The sequence below is a fragment of the Artibeus jamaicensis genome, unplaced genomic scaffold (assembly GCF_021234435.1).
Source record: "Artibeus jamaicensis isolate MK-2021 breed Jamaican fruit bat unplaced genomic scaffold, CSHL_Jam_final contig_484, whole genome shotgun sequence".
Lineage (NCBI taxonomy): Eukaryota > Metazoa > Chordata > Mammalia > Chiroptera > Phyllostomidae > Artibeus > Artibeus jamaicensis.
Genome location: NW_026521859.1, coordinates 11,658,344 through 11,681,495, shown reverse-complemented (window position 1 = coordinate 11,681,495; position 23,152 = coordinate 11,658,344). Strand labels below are relative to the sequence as shown.

Here is a 23,152-nt window from a genome sequence, read left to right as displayed (position 1 = left end):
GTCCCTCTTTGAGCCCTTTGCAATGGGGGCCCTGTGAATGAGGAGTTAGAAGGAAGAGCCACCTGGCTGCTTAGTTAGAATCTGTTCCCCAGCAGCAGGCCCAGAGGAGGTACCAGGCACTTTCTCTGAAGATGGTTAAAGCCCCGTGTGTGTGCGCGCGGCCTTATTTCTGGAGAGGGGCCCTAGTCCTCCATGATGTGGAGAAATTAGCCAGTAGATCCTTGGGGGTAAAGAGAAGGGGAGAGAAACAAACACCACCATCTGGGGATCTCCAAAACGGCATCACTCAAGTAGGACCAGCTGTGCTACCTCAAGGGACTGAGCCTGGGTCCAGGCTCTGGCTCTGCTCCCCCCACTGTGTGTGCTCTCCCATCTCCTGGACAGAGTGAGGGCCTCAGGGGACCCAGCCGGGCGGCGCTAACCACCAAACCTCCGGGCAGTCTACAGACACGGGGGATAGGTGTGTGATTCAGGATGGGTTTTTTTTTAAAGATTTTATTTATTTACTTTTTGACAGAGGGGAAGGGAGGAAGAAAGGGAGAGAAACATCAGTGTGTGGTTGCCTCTTGCATGGCCACCTGGCCACAACCCAGGCATGTACCCTGACTGGGAATCAAACCAGCAACCCTTTGGTTCGCAGGCTGGCAAAACAAAGGGTCGCTCAACTCACTGAGCCACATCAACCAGGGAGGAAGGATTTCTCTTTTCAAGGAGCTCACAATCTTGAGAGAAAACAAGCAAATAACTACATTACACTTGGGAACTGACTGGAGTTCCACAGAAAAGAAACCAGGGCCACACTTCTTTAGGAGTGCCACTTAGTAAGGGCTACAAGCCGTATTTCTGCGCCCTGGTTCTTAGTGCAGTTTCCTGGGTTATGTTTGAGGGGGGAGAAAAACTTTCTGTAGGAATTAAGGTAAGTGAATTCAGTAAGTATAGTGTTAGATGTGTGGAGAAACCTGGTTCAGTATACACACAATGGTAGAGGCACACTGGTAGCATAAAGTGGATTCTGTTATATGAACAGCCTGTCTACATCGCTACAGGTGAAAGGCCTATATGGGAAACCCTAATCTGTCTCCCTCGTAGACACACACTGTAGCCTGTCTTTTGACAACATTTGCAAAGGCAAGAAGATCCTTATGGGAAAAAATTGTTTCTCTGAAGGTCAAGGAAAGCAGTGCAAGGCTGTAGATAGAAAGTGCCTTTGGCAGAATCTGGAAACGGGTACCAGCACTTCACCTAACACACAATCAGACATTTTCGGGCAGGTCACTCAGCCTCAGCTTCCTCCCTGGTGAACTCAGAAGACTTATCCTGACCCTCCGCTTAGTAGGGTGTGAAATGAGGTGTTACTGAAGAAGTATGGGAGGTAGAAAAAGCTAATGTTCCATTATCCCTGAAACAATTCAGAAGAGGTTTGGGTTTGGTTTTACATACTGCAGTCTCCTTCCTACCCTAGCTTTCCTGTATCTACCCTTGACCCTCAAAAGGCTGCTGCCCTTCACCTGTTCTCTTTCTCCTTCCCACTTTTGCTCCCTTATGCTTGTTTTTCAAGATCAAAAGCTGTTGTTCATGTCGTCTTCTCCAACTCCAGGCTAATCTGGCTGTTCTCACCCTATGGTAAGTCCTCACTTAATGTCAGTGAGAGGTTCTTGAAAGCACAGTGAACCGACATGTAACAAAACCAATTCTACCATAATCTAATTGATACAAACAAGAGTTAAGTTCCTACAGCATCTTCTCAATGTTATGATGAAACAATGTTATTCCAGGACCTGCTACAGTGTCTTTCCCACATGCTGCCTGGTAGGCCATGGCGGTCTATGAGGAAGCAACAAGGAAAGCTTGAAACCAAAGTAGTCAGCAAGAAGGGTCATTAGCCAAGAAAGAGGTGTGGAAACTATGTTTCATTACCCAAGAAGGACAGGAAACTACAGACAGAGCCCATTTCAGGTGTCCTGGGTGTGGTGTTTTGGCCCTTACTGAGAAGGCACTGCTCACTTAGCTCAAGTGAAAAAGAGTAGAATTCCCAGTGACCCCAAAAGTGCAGAGAATATGGACATGACGTATTGTGGGATGTGTTGGCACAGGGGTCCTGGGGTCGACTCAGACAACCGCAAAATGCTGGCCCTGAAAGGAGTCTTATAAAATATATAGTCAACCCTGGCTGGTGTGGCTCAATGGACTGAGCCACCAGCCTGTGGACCAAATGGTCGGCAGTTCGATTTCCAGTCAGGGCACATGCCTGGGTTTTGGGCCAGGTTCCCAGTAGGGGGCCTGTGAGAGGCAACTACACATTGATGTTTTTCTCTCTTTCTCCCTCCCTTCCCCTCTCTAAAAATAAATTAAAATTTTTTTAAATCTTAAAAAAAAAAAAAAAGACCCAAGCAGATATGAAGTTTGCATTAAGTGAAATAAAGGAAAATCCACAGGGAACCAACAGTGAAGGAGATGAAGCTGAGATTTAAATCAACAGTTTGGAACACAAGGAAGAAAAAACATTAAACCAGAACAGCAAGAAGAAAAAAGAATTTTAAAAAATAAGGATAGTATAAAGAGACTGAGACATTTCCAAACATGCCAACATCTGAATCACAGGGGTGCCAGAAGGAGAAGAGGAAGAGCAAGAAATTGAAAACGTATTTGAAAAAATAATGAAAAAGAAAACTTCCCTGATTTGGTGAAGGAAATAGACATACAAGGCCAGGAAGCCCAAACAAGTGGGACCCAAGGAGGACCACATCAAGACACATCACAATTAAAATGCCAAAGGTAAAGATAAAGAGAGAATCTTAAAAGCAGCAAGAAGAAAGCAGAGAGTTAAAGATAATTTAAAGGCAAGAAGGGACTGGCAAGAAGTATTCAAAGTGATGAAAAGCAAGGACCTACCACTCTGATTGCTCTATCCAGCAAAGCTATCATTCAGAATGGAAGGGTGATAAAGTGCTTCCCAGGCAAGGTAAAGCTAAGGGAGTTCATCATCACCAAGCCCTTATTATATGAAATGTTAAAGGGACTTACTTCAGAAAAAGATCAGAACTATGAACACTAAAATAGCAATAAATGCACAACTATCAACAACTGAATCTAAAAAACAAACTAAGCAAACAAGCAGAACAGGAACTGAATCATCGGTATGGAGACCATTTGGAGGGTTATCAGCTGGGAGGGGGAAGGGGGAGAATGGAGGAAAAGCTGCAGGAATTAAGTACATATTGGTAGGTTCAGAATAGACTGGGGGATATAGGAAATGTCCCCGTCTATTCTGTACAGTATGGGAAATGGAGAAGCTGAAGAACGTATATGCATGACCCATGGACATGAACTCAGGGGGAGGATCACAGGAGGGAGTGGGGGGGTAGCAGGTATAGGGGTACAAAGAGGAAAAAATTGGGACAACTGTAATAGCACAATCCATAAAATAGATTTTAAAAAACATACAGTTGAGTAGTTTCTGAAACAGACAAATCACAATAACCCAGAAAGCTTTTGTTAAACTAAAAAACTATGTGACAAACAAAGGGCACACTACAAAGTGTAAATAAATCTTGCTCCCATTCTAGGCCCCACTCCCGTTTCCCAAAAATAACACCCGTCTGTACTTTCTTATGTATCCTTCCAAAAATGTCACATACAACTACATCTACAGCCAAAAACTAGAACTACTAGCACCACTCTCTTAGACCTACTTTGTATCTTGCTTTTTCAAACACAATATAATACAGATATTTTCCAAATGTTGGGAATATTATAATCAGGATCCTTTGGTTGCAAGCAACAGGAACCGATCTGCTTAACTAGCGTAAAGGACTTTTAGAGGATGGATAAGGATTGAAGGGAAGTTTGAAAAAATACCAGGCTTGAGAAGAGGAACAAGAAAACTCCGGGAGGTCTTCCTCATAGATGGAAGTCCTTCAAAATCTTGTCCCAAACCTACATTTCTTCCATCATTTCTCCAGACTCAATACCAAAGGAGGAAAGTTCAGGGTCTCGTGGCCCTCCGACTGGGCAGGTGGGAAGACTGGAACAGATCTCCCAGAGATACTTTCAACTTATGTATGGAGGGCAAGCATATGGATTTGGTACCCCACTCCCACAAGCCTGTACGTGACGAAGGACAGACCAGTGCACAAGAAAGTGTTAGGAAATGGGAATGGATGTCAACAGGCCACAGAATGAAAAACATCTACCGCTGAGATTTTGGGACTTGAAGACCTACCTCACTGCAGATAGTTGCACGGCCTTCCACAACTTCATCATTCCCTAATGATGGACAACTGAAGCGGCCAAGAGAACAGAGGCCCGAGGACAAGATAAAAAGAGTAAGATTCTTGAGGCTGCAAATGCCCATGCCACTCTCATTCAGAACCTCACTTTGAAAAAGATAAAAACAAAAACCCATACTTCACCTACTGGTTGAGCATATGGCAAAAGCCGAGTAAACATGTTCAGTTAGTGAACAATTTTTGGTTGAAAGGGCTCCACCCCGCCCTGGCTGGTGTAGCTCAGTGGATTGAGCGTGGGCCTTCGAACCAAACAACTGCAGTTCAATTCCCAGTCAGGGCACATGCCTGGGTTGCAGGCCAGTTTCCAGTAACCACACATTGATGTTTCTCTCCCTCTCTCCTTCCCTTCCCTTCTAAAGATAAATAGAACCTTGTTAAAAAAAAAAAAAAACATGCCCTGGCTGGTGTATGTCAGTCGATTGAGCACGGGCCTGTGAACCAAAAGATCATGGTTCGATTCCCCATCAGGGCACATGCCTGGGTTGCAGGCCAGTTCCCAGCAGGGGCCAGTTCCCAGCAGGGGATGCACCAGAAGCAACCATACATTGATATTTCTCTCCTTCCCTTCCCTTCTAAAGATAAATAAAATTTTAAAAAGACAAAAAGAAAAAAGAAAGAAAGAAAGGACTCCTCTCCTTTTCTCTGACCAGTCTGGTAGAACAACGGCTTTGGCACAAAGTACTATGCTCCTGGCACCATCTGCTGGCATGGGAAACCTTTCCTGAATCCCAGTCTTTTCAGCCAGGGGTATTGTTGAAATCCCTGAAATGCCTCCTCTTCCGAGTATGTCAACATCACAGAACCTACATTATCTGTAGACAGGGGAAATTACAAAATACTGACTTATCTTCCTTGTTCACTGTCTAAGGGATGTCTTACACTTCAGTGACCCTCCTGGTTCTGGCTCTTTACAGAGACACGTGGTGAGGTTGGAGTGAGAGTAAGCCTCACATCAGTCTGTGACCTGGAAGACTGTATCGTCCTTGACATTTATTCAGCAGGTACTGAGATCAGAGCAGGGCACTATCCTTCTGGCTGCACTAGTTACATAACACATACCGGTATGATACCCCTGCCTGGGCCCGTTGTTCTGACAGGTGCTGTAGAAGATTCAGAGAACTAGAAGACAAGTTCCCTGCCTTCGGAGCATCCAATCTAATTGGGGGGGGGGGGGGGGGGGGGGGAATAAGCCAAACAGTACAGGATAAATTGTGGTAATATCTGTAGACTGTCATATAATACCATTACTTTAGACCCTTAGAATAAATACACTGTTGCAGAGACTTGGCAATGCCTAAACACATTTTTGTCAGAGCTGGCTTGGGGGTGCTACTGGCTTATAGTGGGTGGAGGTTTGGGATGCTGCTGAACATCCAACAGTGCACAGGACAGCCCCACGACAAAGAATTATCTGGCCCAAAATGCCGATCGTGCCAAGGTTAAGACACCTGTGCTTAGACCCTTAGGATCAGGGATGAACAAGGTAGGTATGGTCTCTGCCTTTCTAGTACTTGGGTAAGTGTGGGGGGGGGGGCAGGAATAGAAAAAATGTAATAATGTGCTGAGGGAATCCAGAGAAAGGGACTACCCGAAACTTGCTAGTCAAAATTTGGTCTATAGACCTGAAGCCCCCATCACTTCGAATCATGTTAAAAACGCCATCTTCTCGAACCGCCCACCCCCTCCTGAATAAAAACCTGCATTTTACAAGCGCCTCAGTGGCTCTTACGCACATTGATGCTCGACACGCGATGCTCTGGAGGTTTTCAGAAGACAGAATTTGAGTTATTTTTTGTTGTTTTATGAAAACCGAGAAAGAAGGAATCCTATTCCCGGTGGTAAGTGGGAATGTTCTAAGATGACAAGGAAGAATTTCTAGTTTTCGGCCGGCAGTGATATCTAACTGTTGACTGCTTACCGTCAGACTTTGCGCTAAGCGCTTTATGTGAAGTAGCTCATATAACCCTCGTGATGATTTTAGGTAAAATCCATTACTACGCGCATTTTAAGGATAGAGGAAACTAAGATACAGATGAAGGGCTCACTGATGGAGCTGGACAGGCAGAATCAAACCTGCATTTTACCACCCTAAGTCGTCCACAACACCTCCACCCACACTTGACAGCCAAAGCCGCAACCCCGTCTCCCGCCAGCTGCAGCGAGCGAGAAGACGTAGTCACTCGTAGGCTGCCGGTCTTCCCTTCCGCAGTCGCGCGGCTCAGCGGAAGGCGGAGAGTAGAGCCCACCCTCCACCGGATGTCGTGCATTGTGGGAAGCTTTTCACTGTTTACAGTCCAGCCGCCAGCGTGAGAATATAACTTAAAAGAGCCGGATGTTGAAGATTTGGGGGGCTCTAGAACACTTGGAAGCAGTGTGAAGAAAGGTTTCGCAACTCCCAACAGGAATCGGACTTAAGACCTCAGCCGTTCGCTGTTGCCAACGGGGCTCTTGTATCCGGGTCGCGAGGTAGAAGAGACGCCTCTATGGTCAAGTAAACATAGAGTGGTTCCTCTCGTCCCCACGTGGTCGAACTGCGCTTGCGCAGTAGGCGCGGCATTGCGAAGATGGCGGAGGAAGAGTGAGTATCTGGGGCTTTGTAACGCCAGCGTGGGTCTTTGAGCATCCAGTGCCATCCACGATATTTAATTTCTCGGTGTCGAAAAACAAGGATATTTGTGGGTTGAAGGAAGAGAATAGAAAGGGCTCCAGATTACAGAGCGTGGGGGGGGGTGAAGGGTAAGGACCTGTAGGGTTGGGGGGCGCGGGATGGACGGAGGGCGCTGTCGTCAAATTCGGGTTACGTAGTGGGTTGAAGTTTGACTTCCAGGGAGAGTGCTGGAGTTGTGTTCACCCAGCCTGACGTAGGTATTCCCGCTGCAGTTGGGTCTACACCCCCCCTTCCCTAACCCCCATCCCCAATTCCCACAGTGTTCACTAGGGTGTCGTTGTTACTATGGGTGTCAATGTTTGTAAAAGGTTGTGTCAGTAAAAACTGCATTGACATTATGACAAACAGTGGCTATAGGGTTCAAGAGAGTAATATTTCCTGAAGCCTAAAAAATGGTTTGGAAATTCACTGAAGATTCGTTTCCTAAATATTGTCACATTCTCAATTTTCTGTGTCAGGCAAAGAAAAAAGATCCCTTTGGTTCCAGAAAATCTCCTGAAAAAGAGGAAGGCTTATCAGGCCCTCAAAGCCACCCAGGCAAAGCAGGCACTTTTGGAAAAGAAGGAGGTAATGGTGGGGGACCAGGAGGATGGAATTAGAAATTATATTTGGTGATTTTTGTCTAGCTATATTTACTAGCCCTTCTCACCCACCCACCCGCATCGGTTTGGTACATGGTTCCATGTACAGGTACATGGTTCATGCCTTCATTTAGCAAATATTTACCAAACATTTTCTTTGGACAAAGTACTAGAGTAGTTTGTTAAGGGGAGTGGAGCCTGTGCCATTTTGCTTCATACCAGGTGATGTGAGAGATCAGATGTGTGTACCTGGAAGAAAACAGGTTTTTAGAAATGTGCCAGATTTGCTATTTGCCAAATGTTTTTGGATAAATATATATTTTGGAGTCAAGGAACAAAACAAACTCCTTCTTTTGTACTTCATGGTGCTTCAAGGTGGGGTTCCATAAACTTTTGTTCGTAAACTCTGCCTACCAGCCTGTGAACGAATATGTTTGTTTATCAGAGACTTTTCCCAATAGTTGCCACGTTTTCTCAACTACACCCTCACTTGGGTGTCTCACTTTTCCTCTGTGTAAGAATGAAGGAGTTTTTGGCCTGCCCTTTGCGGAACATGGGGGAAATGAGCTCTGTAACTAGACTGAGGAATTACTGTTGTGGAAGTGGAGACGATCAGAGACACAGTGTTGGTGATGGTCTGCCTTCTCTGTAGCAGAGGAAAGGAAAAGATATCCAGTTTAAGCGACTGGAATGGTTCCTCCACGATGCCTGGCGGCAGCAGCGTGACAAAGTACGCCTCCGACGCCTGGAAGTGAAACCTCATGGTTTGGAAGTGCCAGATAAACACTCCTTGGCCTTTGTTGTGCGCATCCAAAGGTAGGTGACTGGGGCAGGCGGTTGGTTAAGCTTTTGACCCTTTCCAAGAGGTCAAGATAATAGACCTTAAGCCACCAAGGCAGGTTGTGCTAGGAGTTCAGGGCTGAGCACAGCATAGGTTTTGTCTCAGAGGGTAAGGAGACTGATCTGAGGCAAATAGACATGAAAATACACTAAGTACTATGGGAGTCAAGTGCTAGAGTGGGGAGAGGGGCTGTATGTGTACTTACTTGTTGAGGACACTCTTCTCAAGCAGGACCTTTCAGCTGAGGCCTGCAAACAGGTAAGGAGTTCACCAGGGTCTGGGAAAGGCTCTTCAGCATGGATGCAAAAGGCCCTGACGTGGGGGAATCAAGGCTCTAGCAGCCGAACTGAAGTGCAGTGAGTAGAGCATATGCCGTGCCAAGGAGGGTGAAGTGAGGACTTTTTACACACTCAGTGGCATTTTCCTTGCCCGCTCCCACCTGCACATACTTCTGTGCCTCTTCCTGCTTCCCTGCCCAGTCACCCAGACCAGAAACCTGGAGTGCTAACCCCTTACCTCTGAGCCCTCCCTTCTCCCACTGTCCAGAGTCTTCCCCAGACCATCGCATTGTCTCTGGTGTCACACTCTCAGATCTGTCCTCTGTGCCCAAAAAGAAATCTGATCTTGCCTTCTTTACTTAAAATTTTCCAGAGCTTTCACTGCCCACAGAAGCAAATCCAGCTTCCTTAGCTTGGCATCCGCAGTCCTGCGTCCCCCAGTGGGACGCACCAAGGTTCAGGGATGACTTCTGCATTCCCACAGTAGCACCTCAGACATTGCTGCACGTTGTGTGGAAATGATCTGCTTATGTAGCTGCCTGCTGTTCGGCTGAACTCTATAAGGCACAGTGTGTCTGTCTCTCTGGATGTCTGGTCGTGGCCCGGGTTCCGTAGGTGCTTACCGGGCTGGCGTTAACAGAACAGAGCCTGACTTCCTCTGCTGTTCATTTCAGGGTTAATGGAGTGAGTTTAACGGTGCAGAGGACCATTGCAAGGCTTCGCCTGAAGAAGATTTTCAGTGGTGTCTTTTTCAGAGTGACCCCCCAAAGCATAAAAATGCTGCGCATAGTGGAACCTTATGTGACCTGGGGGTGAGTGAAGCTCTTTGTGACTGGGTTCCATTAGATTGTACTTGGGCGCGTGGAGAATGTTAAAATGCACAGGGCACTGGTCTCCCAGGCTCTCGTTGGATTGAAAGAACATTTTGGTGTGAGCACAGTCACCAGAAATGGTATGGCCAGCCATGAGAACCATGAAATGTGGGGCCGGAGATGCCAGTGCTGTTGGTAATGCGCTACACACAGGATTGGCAGGGCTCGTTCCTGTGTAGGCCGGGCTGAGTAAGAGGGAGAACTGGGAGCAGCGCTTGTGAAAGGGTAGTACTCCTTCAAATATTAAAACCTAATAAAGGCTTGGATTTCGTTTTAAATTTCTGTACCATCTTGAGTAGAGGATCGCCTAAGGCCAAAGTCCTAGACCGCTAGTTGCAAACACAAGGCCCAAGGGCCGAATCTGGCCCTCTACCTTGTCTTATCCGGCCCGGCACCTTGTTTCTACCTGCAGCAGCAGCGCCGAGCTCTCACTAAACCGTTAAGGGTAGTTGCATATATATGGTCCTAAAATTACTTTTGGCCCTTCGAAGGCAACCTCTAGGCTGATGTGGCCCCCCAGTGAAAATGAGTTTGATACCCCTGTCCTAGACTGTATAATACAAACCAGGACTTATTTTTGCTAGGGAAATAAAATTTTTGCCTGGTAACATTTATGTTTATAAATTCTAATTTCAAATTACACAGTCAGGGCCACTCTGGTTTTTTACCTTCTTCTTAACTGTTCTCTAGCATCCCAGCTGCAGTGTGATTGCAGGACACTTCACGTGAAGGGAATGGCTAGTTGGGAAGATCTTTCCTCAGCCAGGCTGCAGGACTGAGTGACCAGTGTAATGCAGTGGGCCAGGGGATAGCTAAGGCTGTGCTTTTTTCTGCCTTGAATAGATTTCCAAATCTGAAGTCTGTCCGGGAACTCATCTTGAAACGTGGACAAGCCAAGGTCAGGAATAAAGTCATCCCTTTAACAGACAACACAGTGATTGAGGAGCACCTGGGTAAGTGTTGCATCTTAGGGGTCAGTTTTGGCAAAAAGCAAGGATCTTTGATGGTGCTGGTGTGGGGTCCAGGTTATATTTCTTCCTTCCTTTTTTTTCAAGATTTTATTTCTTTTTAGAGGGTGGGCGAGGGAGAGAGGAAGAGGGAGAGAAACATCAATGTATGAGAGATGCATCAGTTGCCTCTCACACACACAACCTCAAACTGGGGACCTAGCCCACAACCCAGGCATGTGTCCTGACTGGGAATTGAACGGGCAGCCTTTTGGTTCACAGGCTGGCAGTCGATCCACTGAGCCATACCAGCTAGCACCAGGTTATATTCTTGAGGTCCCAAGAATCTGCCAGAGTGCCCAGCTCTGACATAGGAGAGCCTCCCAGTATGTCTTGGGGAAATGTTGAATAAAGGAAACCACCCTTCTGTTTCTTAGGGAAGTTTGGTGTCATTTGCTTGGAAGACCTCATTCACGAAATTGCCTTCCCGGGGAAGAACTTCCAGGCAATCTCAGGGTTCTTATGCCCTTTCCAGCTCTCAGTGGCTCGTCATGCCACCAAGAATAGAGTAGGCTTCCTCAAGGAAATGGGCTTACCTGGCTATCGAGGCGAACGCATCAATCAGCTAATCCGACAGCTGAACTAAACCCAGGTGAGGCGGGGCTGCAGACTACCCTCGAGCTGACTTTATGGGCCATCTTTTCACTTAAAAGTTATTTTTGGACTTACAAGTGTTTGAGAGGAACTGCGGCACTAGGGGGAGAGAGGAGGAGGGTATTTACAAGTCTCATGGAGGGAGACATGCTTAAAGGGTGAATGCCTGGTTAAGACATGGTTGTGTGTATCCCAAGAATTACAGGATACAAAATACTGAGTAACAAAAAAGATGTCTGTATTGGGGAGCAGGTAATATTACAATGAACTTTTTAAAGGATTTGAAGTCTAAACAATATTTATTTGTGGAAGGAAACGTAACTCTCTGAAATTGGCCTTTATTGTGATTACTACTATTAGGTGCCAAGTCACAGTTAATTTGTATTAACAAAATTATGTTTTTCTTCCTCCCAGAATATCTGAAAGCACAATGCCTTGGAAGCGTGTGTTTTTGGTTTTTGGAATTACCAGTATCTTCAAAGAAGATTATTTTCTGCAGTAACTTCAGAAACTGGAGGGGAGGAGTCAGGGAAAAGATGGTGGTGTTCCTAGCAGACACTTCTTATCACAGCCCCGATCCAAAGGAAAAGTCCAGAGTGTTTTGCATGTTCGCCACTGCCACCACCTTGATGTCAGCAAAGGATTCATGCCATGCAAGAGGGGTCCTGCTTTGTCCTGTTTTCTCTCCAGGGGCTTTATGTTGATGAATAGATACCCAAGCATGAATGCCAAGCCCAGAGCCATACTTGAACCTGGGGCTTCCTAAGGCTTTGTTTTGCAAAGAACTTGAAATACATTTAGAAGAGCACAAAACAGTGCTCAGTTGTGTCTGTCGGGAGTCTGTGTTCCAACTTTTCTGTTACAGTTTTGCGAGCGCTCAAGCTTGGCTCCTGTGAATGTACCTGGTGGCTTCCTTACCATAGCTCGGGATTTTAGACTTCTTTGATCCATAAGAACAACCATTTACCCAGGAAAACGTGCATACACTCCAGTTTTTGCTTGGAAGTTTAGGGTATTCATAAACTTCTCAAAGACCCACGGATCCACCTTATATCAGAGTCCTGCACCGTCAGGATTGGTCACCCAGGCCCTGGCCTTGCTCATCTGGTTCCACGTCCTGTGGAAGACCAGAGCTGCTGCCCTTCAAGCTAATGGGTGTTTCCTGTTAACACAGTGTTAGAGTGTAAGCCCCTGTACCATCTTTAACTCTGGGAGTTGCCCGCCTTTCATTTCTGCTGTGCTTTAGGGTGGTGGTGTCTCGTTTCCCTGATTAGCCCTTAAAAACCTAAATCATAGGGGTGGGGTTGGGGGTGGAAGAGGGTATAGGAATAAACAGTAATGGAAAAATAAAAGTAAGGGAAAGTTTGGGAATAAATATATATTTTTGACAATCATGTTTGCATTTTACACAGTTTATTTTGGCATTTTATGTCAGGAGGCAATTCAATAAAATAGCCTAAAAAACACATCATGAAAGAATGAACAATTTTCCTGGTTTGGCATGAATGAAGTCAGACTGGTCTTTTAAGCCCTGGTCAAGCTTGTTTACCCCCTTTCCGTGCATACCCTGGACTCCAAGCCCCTCCAGAACTCGTTCTGGTCATGGTGTAGACCAGCACTAGAACACTAGGGCTTCTGGGGAATGGGGTCTGTGCTATCACTGCCCACCCCTGAGTCTTTCCTCTGCCCTGTCAGCCTCCAACCTGCCAAGTAAGCAGTTGGTGAAGGTGTGCCAGGCCAGGTTAAAGACCCTAGAACTGGTGTAGCCATTGTGTTGTCTGGTCCATTAAGATCAGCTTTGGAGGAACAAGTATGAAAGACACAGAGATGAGGACTTGGGGGGGGTGGAAATGGGAGGGAGGGGGGAGACCAGGCAGGGGGGTGCGGTGGGATGGGAGAAATAGATTAAAAAAAAAAAAAAGTACTTGAAAAGTAACTAAATAAAATTTAATATTAAAGAAAAAAAAAGATCAGCTTTGGAGCAGTTTTGGTCCACGGGGTCCTCAAACATCTGTGAGACTGAGCAGTACAACAATGCTTTAAAATGTGCCAGGTTGTTAGGTAATTAATTGGGTTGGTTGGCTCAGGAGTTAATCTGCCTCAAGTGGATGTTACTCTTAACTGTAAAGCGTTGTGCAGTCAGATGAAAGTGATGTAGCAAAAGGTCATGGGCAGAGAGCAGTCGTGTGGAAGCGGAGTTTATATCCCAGATTTTATACTAAATGTGGGAATAATGTTTCTACTAGCCAGTACAGTGGGGATAGTATAGTTTGGCCCATCTTCACATGGTTGTTAAAAGGATTAAGAATAATAATAGTTTTAACTTAGAAATATATGTAAGAGGTTATAAAAAGTTTGCATTTCTCTGTGGTGTAACATGGTGTACCATTCCCTGAGCAAATGGGACTATATTTCTGGGAAAAGTGAAGGAAGAGTCTGCAGGGAGCCACAAGGCCCACTATCTTACCCACCTGGTCTCAGAGCCAAGGGTTCTAGAGTTTTTGCTGATCGGCTATTCTGTAATGTTTTGGGATTTCATTTGTTGGGTGTATTTTTTAAGCCATTCTGGAGAATGGCTGTCTAAAACCAAAATGCCACTTGAATCACAAATTCACTTCCACAACTACCAGAATAAGATGAAGCATGAGATAAATACATTCTCAGTATTTCTAAGAAGTTGTTTCCAGTGGGTGAGACCCCAATGTGTCCTAAGTTGCATTTTTTAAATGAAAACAAAACTACATTGCAGATAGCATGAGCTTTGTTTCGATTGCATTTAATGGCTGAAACAGGATTTTTAAACATTTTAATGAGTATCATGGTACGCAAATACGAATGCAGAAAACGCCGGTGGCACTCCCAAGAAGCTCTTAAGTCCGTCTGAGACGGCAAAAGCACAAAAGATGAGTAACTGGTCAGTACTCAGACTTCAGTACGAGTTTATGCGGGGCAGTCACACCCTCTGGACCTCAGAGCTGCAAAGGATCTCGAGCCTCGAGAACCGACTGCTTGACATTTAAGAAGTCTCAGTCATCGCGGGCGTGGAGCCAGCTCCTCCCGAGACTTCCTCTCTCCAAACCTGGGGGTCAGCGGTGCCTGTGGCCCTAGTCAAGGGCGGCTGCTCCGGGTTCTCGGCCGAGCCTGCGGCCTCCCAGGGCTTGGGCCTCCGCGGGAGCTGGGACGCCGTGGGTTCGCCGTGGGTCACTGCGATGTGGCGCCTTTCAAGGCCTGGGAGTTCCTGGCCCTGCTGGACCAGCTGCAGAAGCTGCGCCAGGGTCACCGATGCTGCGCCTGGCTCTGTGGGCCTGAGAGCTCGGCCTGACCAGCTGGGACTGGCTGACCGCTCCATGTTGGGGAGCGCAGGTGATTGGCGTGCGGGAGGCAAACATTTCCGGGAAGCGTGGATGCAACCACCATGGGAGGGGGTCACAGGCCATACCAAGCTGGCCCAGATAGGGGAGCAACTAAGAACCATGACTGGCTCTGTGCAGAGACACTTGACATACACAGAGTTAAGCCACCCAGGAGCCTCCAACGTGAAAGGCTTAAGAGGAAACTGGAAGCCTTGCACAGGACCGAACGTGCATGTGGACAGACTGATGCAGGTCAAAAGACCAACGTTTGCTTGCGTTCTTACTTTCAGGCACACACGGAAGTGTGCATGCACATGAACAACAAGGTAGACACCAGGTGAGGGATAGTCTCCATCTCTGTCTACTTAGCACCCGACAGAAAGTAGCCGCGGAGCCATCTCCAGGGGCCTGCCTCAAAAGAACGGGGAACGAGCGACACCACTGCGGAGCCAGCCCACTCGCCTCACATTTCCTGCAGGCAGTGTTCATTCCGCCCTGACTAGGGTGCCCCAGCTGGCTGGGCAAAGCAAAGGGTCGCCGCTTGATTCCGGGTCTGGGCACAGGACTGGGTTGCGGTTGGTCCCTGGTCGGAGCACGTGCGGGAAGCAATCAATCCATGTTTCTCTCCCTCTCTTTTTCTCTCCCTTTCCCAAATAAAGAAAATTTTTGTTTTTAAGTTTTCCTTTTTTTTTTTTAAAAGACTCATTTCCAAAGAGAATGAGAAAAGATGAAGCCAGACCAGGTGTGCTGCTGTCAGTGCCAATAATTCTCCGGTGTCTATGTTTATTGAAAGCTAGCCTGATCCAGCCTTAATAACTAATCAAAGTTTAATTACTGTTAATAGGACAGACTAGCACCATGTGTCACCTGTTATGCACTGAGAAGGACACTACAGGTGAGAACACTACATCTCTTCTGTTGAATTCCTGCCAAAATGTTCACCCTGAATCGAATCCTGAGGAAATGAACAAACAGATGGAAGGAAGAGTCATCCTGCAGAAGGACTGGCCCGGACACTTTATAAATGTTAGTGTCATGCGAGATTATTCTGGATCATCTGGATGGGCAAATACCATTACACTGGTTCCTAGAAGAAGGACAAAGGAGGCTAGTCAGAGAAGCAGATGCGAAGGTGGAAAGGAGTCGGAGGGACTGAAGACACAGGCTGCTGGCTTTGAAGACGGAGGAAGCAGCCACAAACCAGGGAATACGAGAAGCCTCTAGAAGGCGAGGAAACAGAAGGAATTCAGCCCTGACAGGAACTTCATTTTATCCCAGTGAAACCCATTTCAGACTTCTGACCGCCATATTGTGAGATGACAAACGTGTAGGGTTTTTTATGTGAATATCATTAAAAGGAAAGAAAAAAGAAAAGACTGAGGAACTGTCAGAGACAGGGAAAGTGCAAAGTGTGATTCTGGATTGGATCCAAGGTGGGGGGGCGGGAATCAGTTATAAAGGACCTTTTACCCTTGGGAAAATTTGAATGTAATTCTGTATACTCGATGATAGTGTTGCAGTGGGTCCCACCTCATCTGCAGACTACATTCCAAGACCTCTGGTGGATTCATGAAAGCATAGGGACCTCTACTATGAATGCTACATATACTATGTTTAACCTCATACCTACGTACATACCTATGATAAAGTTTAATTTATAAGTTAGTCACAGTAAGAGAGTAACAATAATAACTCATAATAGAACAATTATAACAATATGCTGTAATAAAAGTTACGTGAATGTGGTCCCTCTTTATCTGAGAACCCAGCTCATAACTGAGCAGGGTACTAGGTGACTCCCAGCCAGGGAGCACACACAGTGTGGAGACGCTGGACCAAGGGACAGTTCATGTCCTGGGTGGAAGGGCTCGAGATGGCCCAAGATTTTATCACAGCTACTGCTTGTGATTTAATACTTATGGAAAATTTAGGAAAATTTCCATTTCATATTTTCTGACCACAGTTGACCTTCAGCAACTGAAACCATAGAAAATGAATAAAGGGGAGGTCTACTGTATATAGATGCTGAATTTATTCTTTTTATTGATTGATTTTAGAGAGAGAGAAATCAACTTTGTTGTTCTATTTATGCACTCGTTGGTTGATTCTTGTATGTGCTGTGCGGTGGGGATTGAACCTGCAACCTTGGGTACTGGGGACAATGCTCTAACCAAAAGAGCCACCCAGCCGGGGCAATGCTAAAGGGATTGAGTGCAACAATTGTGCTTTAGTTATGTAGAAGGATGACTTTGTTCATACATGATACATGTTGGGTTATTTAAGGTTGAAGTGTCCTGATGAGACAGAGAGAGTGAGAGAAAATGATGGTAAATTGCTAAGAATTAGTGTATCTAAGTGGTTTGAAGCTGGTCAAAATAAAAAAGCTGGGGGGGGGCAGGGCTTCAGAAGCCAGTTTGGAGGAGACTGACCACACTCAGCAAAAGCTTTGACTGGCCTTTGTCCCTCGTTCCTGGGAGGAAGACTAACTCCTTGGAATTTCCCAAGCATTAGGAGTGATATTTATGGTGGGCCCTGATATTTTAAGCCATTGAAGTGGTTCATGGTGACCTCTGAGTAGTTGCAGTCCTGCCATTGGCTGTGCCAGAAAAACCAGCCATGTGATTAGAGGGTTGGGGCTTTGAGCCATGTGAAGTCTGGGAGGAAGAGAGGGGGCCTGGAGATTGAGTTCAGTCTCCAGCCACTAATTTAGTCAGCCGTGCCTACGTAATGAAACCCCAATAACAACTCTGAACACAAAGCTCAGTGGAGCTTCCTAATTGGTGATCACACTGATGTGTCAGGAAGGTGACGTGTCCTGATTCCATGAGGAGAGGGCACGGAAGTTGTGCGTTCAGGACCCTCGCAGACCTTGCTTCACACACCTCTTCATTTGTCTCGTCCTGCTGACTTAACGTCCTCTCTAATAAAATTAATCATAAGAATGACACTTTCCTGAATTCTGTGAGTTGTCCTAGTGAATTATTGAATCTTAAGAAGGTTGTGGGATCCCTCAAATTTTTACTCAGTCGATCAGAATTGCCTGTGGCCTGGGGACCCCTCTGAACTTGCAGTTGGCATCCGAAGTAAGCGCAGTCTTGTTGGGGACCACGCCCTTTACCTTGTGGGGTCTGTGCTAGCTCTAGGTGGTTAGCGCTAGAATTCAAGTGCAGTACACCAATGGGGGGTTTTAAAAGAACACTGAATGAGGAACTCATCCTTCTCTCTGTGGCCTGCATCGGTTTCCTGGGCAACCTCCTGCAGCTCTTGCCCTAAGAAGGTTCACTTCTTAGATGTCCTCGGGGCGGAGGTCTGGTGTTCTGTGCCACCACACCTTCTTTCTACCAGCCGAGTACAAGATGAAAACATGTCTGTGAGGTCAAAATCAACCATGGAGTCCTGGCCGGGTAGCTCAGTCGGTTTGAGCATCATCGCCATACTCCAAGGTTGCAGGGTTTGATCTCTGGTCAGGGCACCTGAGAGGATCAGGCAATGAATGCATAAATATAAGTGGAACAACAAATCAATGTTTCTCTCTCCATCTCCAATAAATAAAAAAAAATTTAAAGGGCCCTGGCTAGCCCTGGCTGGTGTAGCTCAATGGACTGAGTGTGGGCCTGTGACCACTTGATCACGGTTCAATTCCCAGTCAAGGCACATGCCTGGGTTGCAGGCCAGTTCCCAACAGGGGACACACAAGAGGCAGCCATACATTGATATTTCTCTCCCTCTCTCCTTCCCTTACTCTCTAAAGATAAATAAATAAAATCTTAAAAAAAAAAAAAAAAAAAGGGCCCTGGCTAGTGTGGCTCAGTGGATTGAGTGCCCACCTGAATCCAAGTGTGGCTGGTTCGATTCCCAATCAGGGCACAGGCCTGGGTTGCAGGGCCGATCCTTCCCCAGTAGTGGGTGCGTGAAAGATGACCACACATGGATGTCTCTCTCCCCTCTCCCTCTCTCCCCCTCCTTCCCTTTTCTAAAAATAAATAAATAAAATGGTTTTTTTTAATGTAGGAAAAAAAAGAAAGAAAGAAAGAAAGAAAGAAAGAAAGAAAGAAAGAAAGAAAGAAAGAAAGAAAGAAAGAAAGAAAGAAAGAAAAAGAAAGAAACCACCCTTGGAGACTGATCATTGCCAGAGGGGGTGGGGGTTGGGGGGCCGGGTGACAAAGGTAGTTACAGAATCGTCACGGGAACGTGGAGCACAGCGCAGGGAATACAGTCAATAATATTGTAATGACTATGGATGGTGCCAGGTGGGGACTAGAAATACCAGGGGCAACGGTTTGTAAGTATCTGGTTGTCTAACCACTATGCTGTACACCTGAACCTAGTACAAAAGAATATTGAATGTCAACTGTAACTGAAAATAAAATTTTTCAAAAACGACCCTGTGACAACAACCTTAAAAAATACAGTGCCTGTCCTCCCAGGCCCTGTAATGACCAAACTTCCTCCGAATTAGGAACAGTGATGTGTATGTGCTTGCGAAGTGGGGAGTTGTCTTGGCATCGCTTCTTCTTCTCTCACATTCTCCCCTTGTATCCTCAGCACAATGCCATCGGGCGGGCGGGATAAGCCTAGGAATCAGGGGGTTGTCAAAAGGGACCTCAGACCCAACCGAGCTCAGCCTTCTGATACACAGAGCAGGAAACTGAGCACATGAAAGGGAGTAACAGAGCTCCTGACTCAGTCCCGCGGTTTCTCCCTATCCCAGGCTGCCTCTCCTCCATCCTCTGCCCTGCAGGGGCCCCTCCCCTGCGGGCAGCCACTCTGAGTTTGAGCGCTGCCATAGATGTGCATACCGAAGGCAAGGAGGCAAAAGAAAGATAACCAAAGAGGCCCGCAGGCGGGGAGGTGGAAGACGTTTCCCACCCTGGCGTATCCGCAGCCTCTCCAGGTGTCAGGTGGGACCCCAAGGCCAAGAAGTCATTTTGGCAGGGGTGGAAAGGCCAGGTATCAAGTCTAATGTTAAAGACAGGATCCAAACCCTCCAAGCTCATTTATAACTCACTAGACATCTTTCATCCATGATTTTTACATATTTTTTAAGGATTTTGTTTATTTATTTTTAGAGAAAGGGGAAGGGAGGGAGAGAAAAACACCCACCACTTGCCTCTTGCAGTCCCGACCAGGCCCGCAACTCAGGCACTCGCCCTGAAGGGAACCAAACCGGCGACCTGCAGGTTCACAGGCAGGCCCTCCATCCTCTGAGCCACACCACCCAGGGCTCATCCGTGATTTTTAAAAGTCTGTCTCAGCAGCAAATGCCCTTCCCTCCCTCACTTATTGAAACCCACTTAATCCTTCGAAGGCTTCCCCTCAATGGACCCACCCCTTTGACGTCACCATCAGAGTTAAGTGGTCCTTTTGCTGCACTCCCACGATCCCTCGCTCGCCTCACCATCTGCACATTGCGTGTAGATTAGACCAAGGGTCTTGCTCACCCAGTGTCCCTGTGTGCCTAGACTAAAGCCTCAGAGACCTGGTGGTGCTCAGAAAACATTAGCTACGTGACTGACTGACTTAAAGAGGAAAGGTCGAGTTCGACTCCACGTAAGCACCAGTGGGGAGCCCACGTTATGCTGCCCACAGTGCCAGATGCTTGGTGCGCAGATCCCTGTCCTCGAGGACCTCACACCCATCCCAGGGAAATGTCACAGGGGTAAGCACTGCAGTAGTTATGATGTGATCAAATGATATAGGTAAATCATAAAGCTTACTACATAAATAATATACTGTGGTGCCCAGTGTGGTTATGTGCTAACTGAAATAAGCAGCCTACACATTATACTGGTATGTATATATGTATGTATCTATACCAGAAAGTTTATTTAGAAAGTCACAAAGATAAGTCCTGGCTGGGTAGCTCAGTTGGTTAGAGTATCATCCCAGTGCACCAAGGTTGTGGGTTCGATCCCCAGTCAGGGCACATGCAAGAATCAACCAATGAATGCACAAACAAGTGGGACAACAAATCTATGTTTTTCTCTCTCTCTTGAAAATCTATAAATAAAAGCTGTTTTTTAAAGAAGAAAGTAACAGAGGTAGAAGTGAGCTGTGGAAGAAATGAGCTCAGGAGACAAGTTACAGAGACAAAAGAAGGGCCCTTGGAGAGAGAGAGAGAAGGAAAATGCACCTGGGGGGGAGGGGGAGGGGAAAGGTGCGGGCGGGCTCCTTAGAGAGAGCCTCTTTATTGTTATGGGCCCCCTTCCGTGCTCACAGCCACACGTAAGGAGGCTGGGAAATAGCTCGAGGCTGCAATTTACTCTGGCATGAGTACCTGTGATAGGCCCACAGAGAAGGGCCCACCACGAATCCATTCTGTATACTGCTTTTAAAATGTATTTGATCTCAGCACACGGGTGCGAGCTGCCCTTATGGTCTGTCTACTTGTCAGCCGGCAGGGCTGGCCCGAGCCTGACCCTGGAGCCCAGGTCCCAATCCCACCTCTGGCTCTTAAGAGCTGCAGGACGGTGGAGCGAGTTAATTCACTTACCTGCACTTGACTTCCTGTCTGTAAAATGAGTGGTGACGGTGCCCACCTCGTAGGGCCGTCCAACAGATTAGATGGGAAAATGAGAGACGTCCATGCGGCAGTCATCAGCATTCTCATCCCATGACTGTGGATGCTGGTTCTCTTCCGTTGGCCCCTCCGGGTCCTCTCCGTGCCCTCGTCCACCAGCCTCCTGGACAGTGGCATCTACAGACCCCTTCTACGGGCTCCCTCACCTCTGACTTTTGGCTTTGGACAATGCGGGGCCAGCAGAAGAAAGGAGGCAAAGGAGGTCAGGGCATTTACTCCTCAGTCCTCCTCTCTACAGAACCTCTGCTGGCTTCAGGGTCCCCCACACGGCTGCTTGCCATGGTCCCCTCCCCTCACTCCGCCAGGCCTGTCTGTTGCTGGTCCCAGGCACTACATTGTCCCTTGGGATTTCCCTTCATGCTGCCACACCTCTGGAAATCGTCCTTTTCTGAAAATCTGCTCCAATCACCCAATAAGCCTGCCCATACTCACCAATATAGGAACGGGTTCCGGAAACAGCCTCAAACAGGATACCGGGATCGGATGGATCATAACTTCAAGAAGCACAGGGGAAGCCTGCTTACAGAGGGGAAACGCGCCCAGGTATCGCACTGCATGCAGAGGCCTCACCATCGCTCGAGTCTTCATTGAGGGTGGGTGGGACGAACACGGGGTACCGCATTGTTGGGTGGGGCGATGGGAGATGAAGTGGCTGGGGCTCTTCTTCACTGAGGCATGGAATCACCTGGCTTTTGAGGGCCACAGGGGACACATGCAGGGGAAAGGAGAAGAGGAAGTTATCGATGTCTGACGGAAAATGTGAGTGAGCAATCGGGACAGCTTGATGGCACCTTGAAAAAGTCCCTCATCTCCTATAGGCAGAGAGGGCTCACATGACTGAGGTCTGGCCCAGGATGTCATCGTAAGGGATGCCAAGTTGCAGTGCTAATTAAATGCTCGACCCTCTAGGTCTCTTATGCTAAGATAAGGGCATTGATGCTGAATGGGTGGGACACTGAGGTGGGATGGGGACATTTGGGCAGACATGGTTGAAACTGAGAACCTTAAACCCCCAAATTCTCTTGAAATGGTCTTGTCTATGGAGAAACGTCCTGTGTAGTGCTCCTGTCTCCCAGGGCATCAGCCTCAGAACCCTTCCGGCCTTGACCCCAGGCCCTTGGTGAGTTAGATCCAACACAGCCTGGGTGGGGAAGCACAGGGCCCACGTGAAGAGGTGAATGCCCAGGCAGAAAGAGTTACAGGCCTTGCCAAACTGCCTTGGCAGGAGCCATGGGAACATGTGTGGGAAAAAGACCCAGGAGAGTGGAATGTAAGGCTCAGCTTGGCCAAACTCATGGTCATGGATGCTCCTCCAGGATTTGGAATTTAATGCATTGGCTTCAGCACATGGCAGAGGCATTAATAGTCTGCTGGGCTGGTTAATTAAGCCTGAACTGAATGGTGGTCTATAGATAATAAACTGGAAATGCCAGAATTTCCCTGGCATGCTATAGAGGAAGGAATCTGAAATCTCAAAGCAATAGGAATGCTGGATTGGATTCACACCTTGTAACTGGCTTAGCCACCTCTAGCTGCACAGTTTAGGGGGGTCAGGAAAACACTCTCTTTGACAAAACATTAAGAAATGCATTGGTGAGGGACCCCAGCATTCTTGACTTGCTCTGATGGCTGTCCTCCGTAGGCTGGAAATGCAAGTGGGGTGCTGGAAGGAGCACTGGCACTGGATTCCCTGAGCGCAGTGAGAGTAATGGCATCCTGCGGATGTAAAGGGCAGGTGGTGATCTTCACCAGCCAAAGGCAGGGAAACAACGAAGACCCACAATAAAACACGGTCATTGAAAGAACAGTCATCAGGTAGACAAGACGACAGTTCTGTTGACCATGATCAGCCTCTTTCCTCAGATGCTCTAGGGCTTGTTTTGTCAATCTATGATGGCAGGATGGAAGCCAGCCTTTGTCTCAGTGATACAGTCCCCCTCCCCTCTCTAAGGCTAATCTGGCTGTGGCCAGTGCTGGCTGTCCTTCCTACTTACCGCCCAATGCTGACTCTTCAACTGGGCATCATTCACACCTGGCTGTAGATGGATTTGACTGGGGCTATGCTTGAGTCTCACAAGAACAGACACGT

The 23,152-nt window shown here is 47.2% G+C and overlaps 1 protein-coding gene, 1 long non-coding RNA gene and 1 other non-coding gene across 3 annotated transcripts; 1 reads left to right on the top strand and 2 right to left on the bottom strand.

Annotated features, from left to right (window-relative positions):
* The first annotated feature begins 6,548 nt into the window (after positions 1-6,548).
* Positions 6,549-12,524, top strand: RPL7L1 (ribosomal protein L7 like 1). The gene is made up of 7 exons (XM_037154682.2): positions 6,549-6,867; positions 7,416-7,524; positions 8,191-8,354; positions 9,332-9,469; positions 10,373-10,482; positions 10,914-11,128; positions 11,545-12,524. The coding sequence occupies exons 1-6, from the start codon at positions 6,854-6,856 to the stop codon at positions 11,120-11,122; spliced, it is 744 nt and encodes a 247-aa protein (XP_037010577.2). The 5' UTR covers positions 6,549-6,853; the 3' UTR covers positions 11,123-11,128; positions 11,545-12,524.
* A 2,963-nt stretch (positions 12,525-15,487) lies between these two features.
* LOC119056285 (uncharacterized) lies at positions 15,488-21,800 on the bottom strand. Its single transcript, XR_005083858.2, has 3 exons — positions 21,496-21,800; positions 20,977-21,222; positions 15,488-15,570 (listed from the first exon to the last, which is right to left on the bottom strand). It is a non-coding gene; the product is annotated as an uncharacterized LOC119056285 (long non-coding RNA).
* LOC119056844 (small nucleolar RNA SNORA42/SNORA80 family) lies at positions 20,675-20,809 on the bottom strand. The gene has a single exon (XR_005083958.2). It is a non-coding gene; the product is annotated as a small nucleolar RNA SNORA42/SNORA80 family (small nucleolar RNA).
* Positions 21,801-23,152: the final 1,352 nt, after the last annotated feature.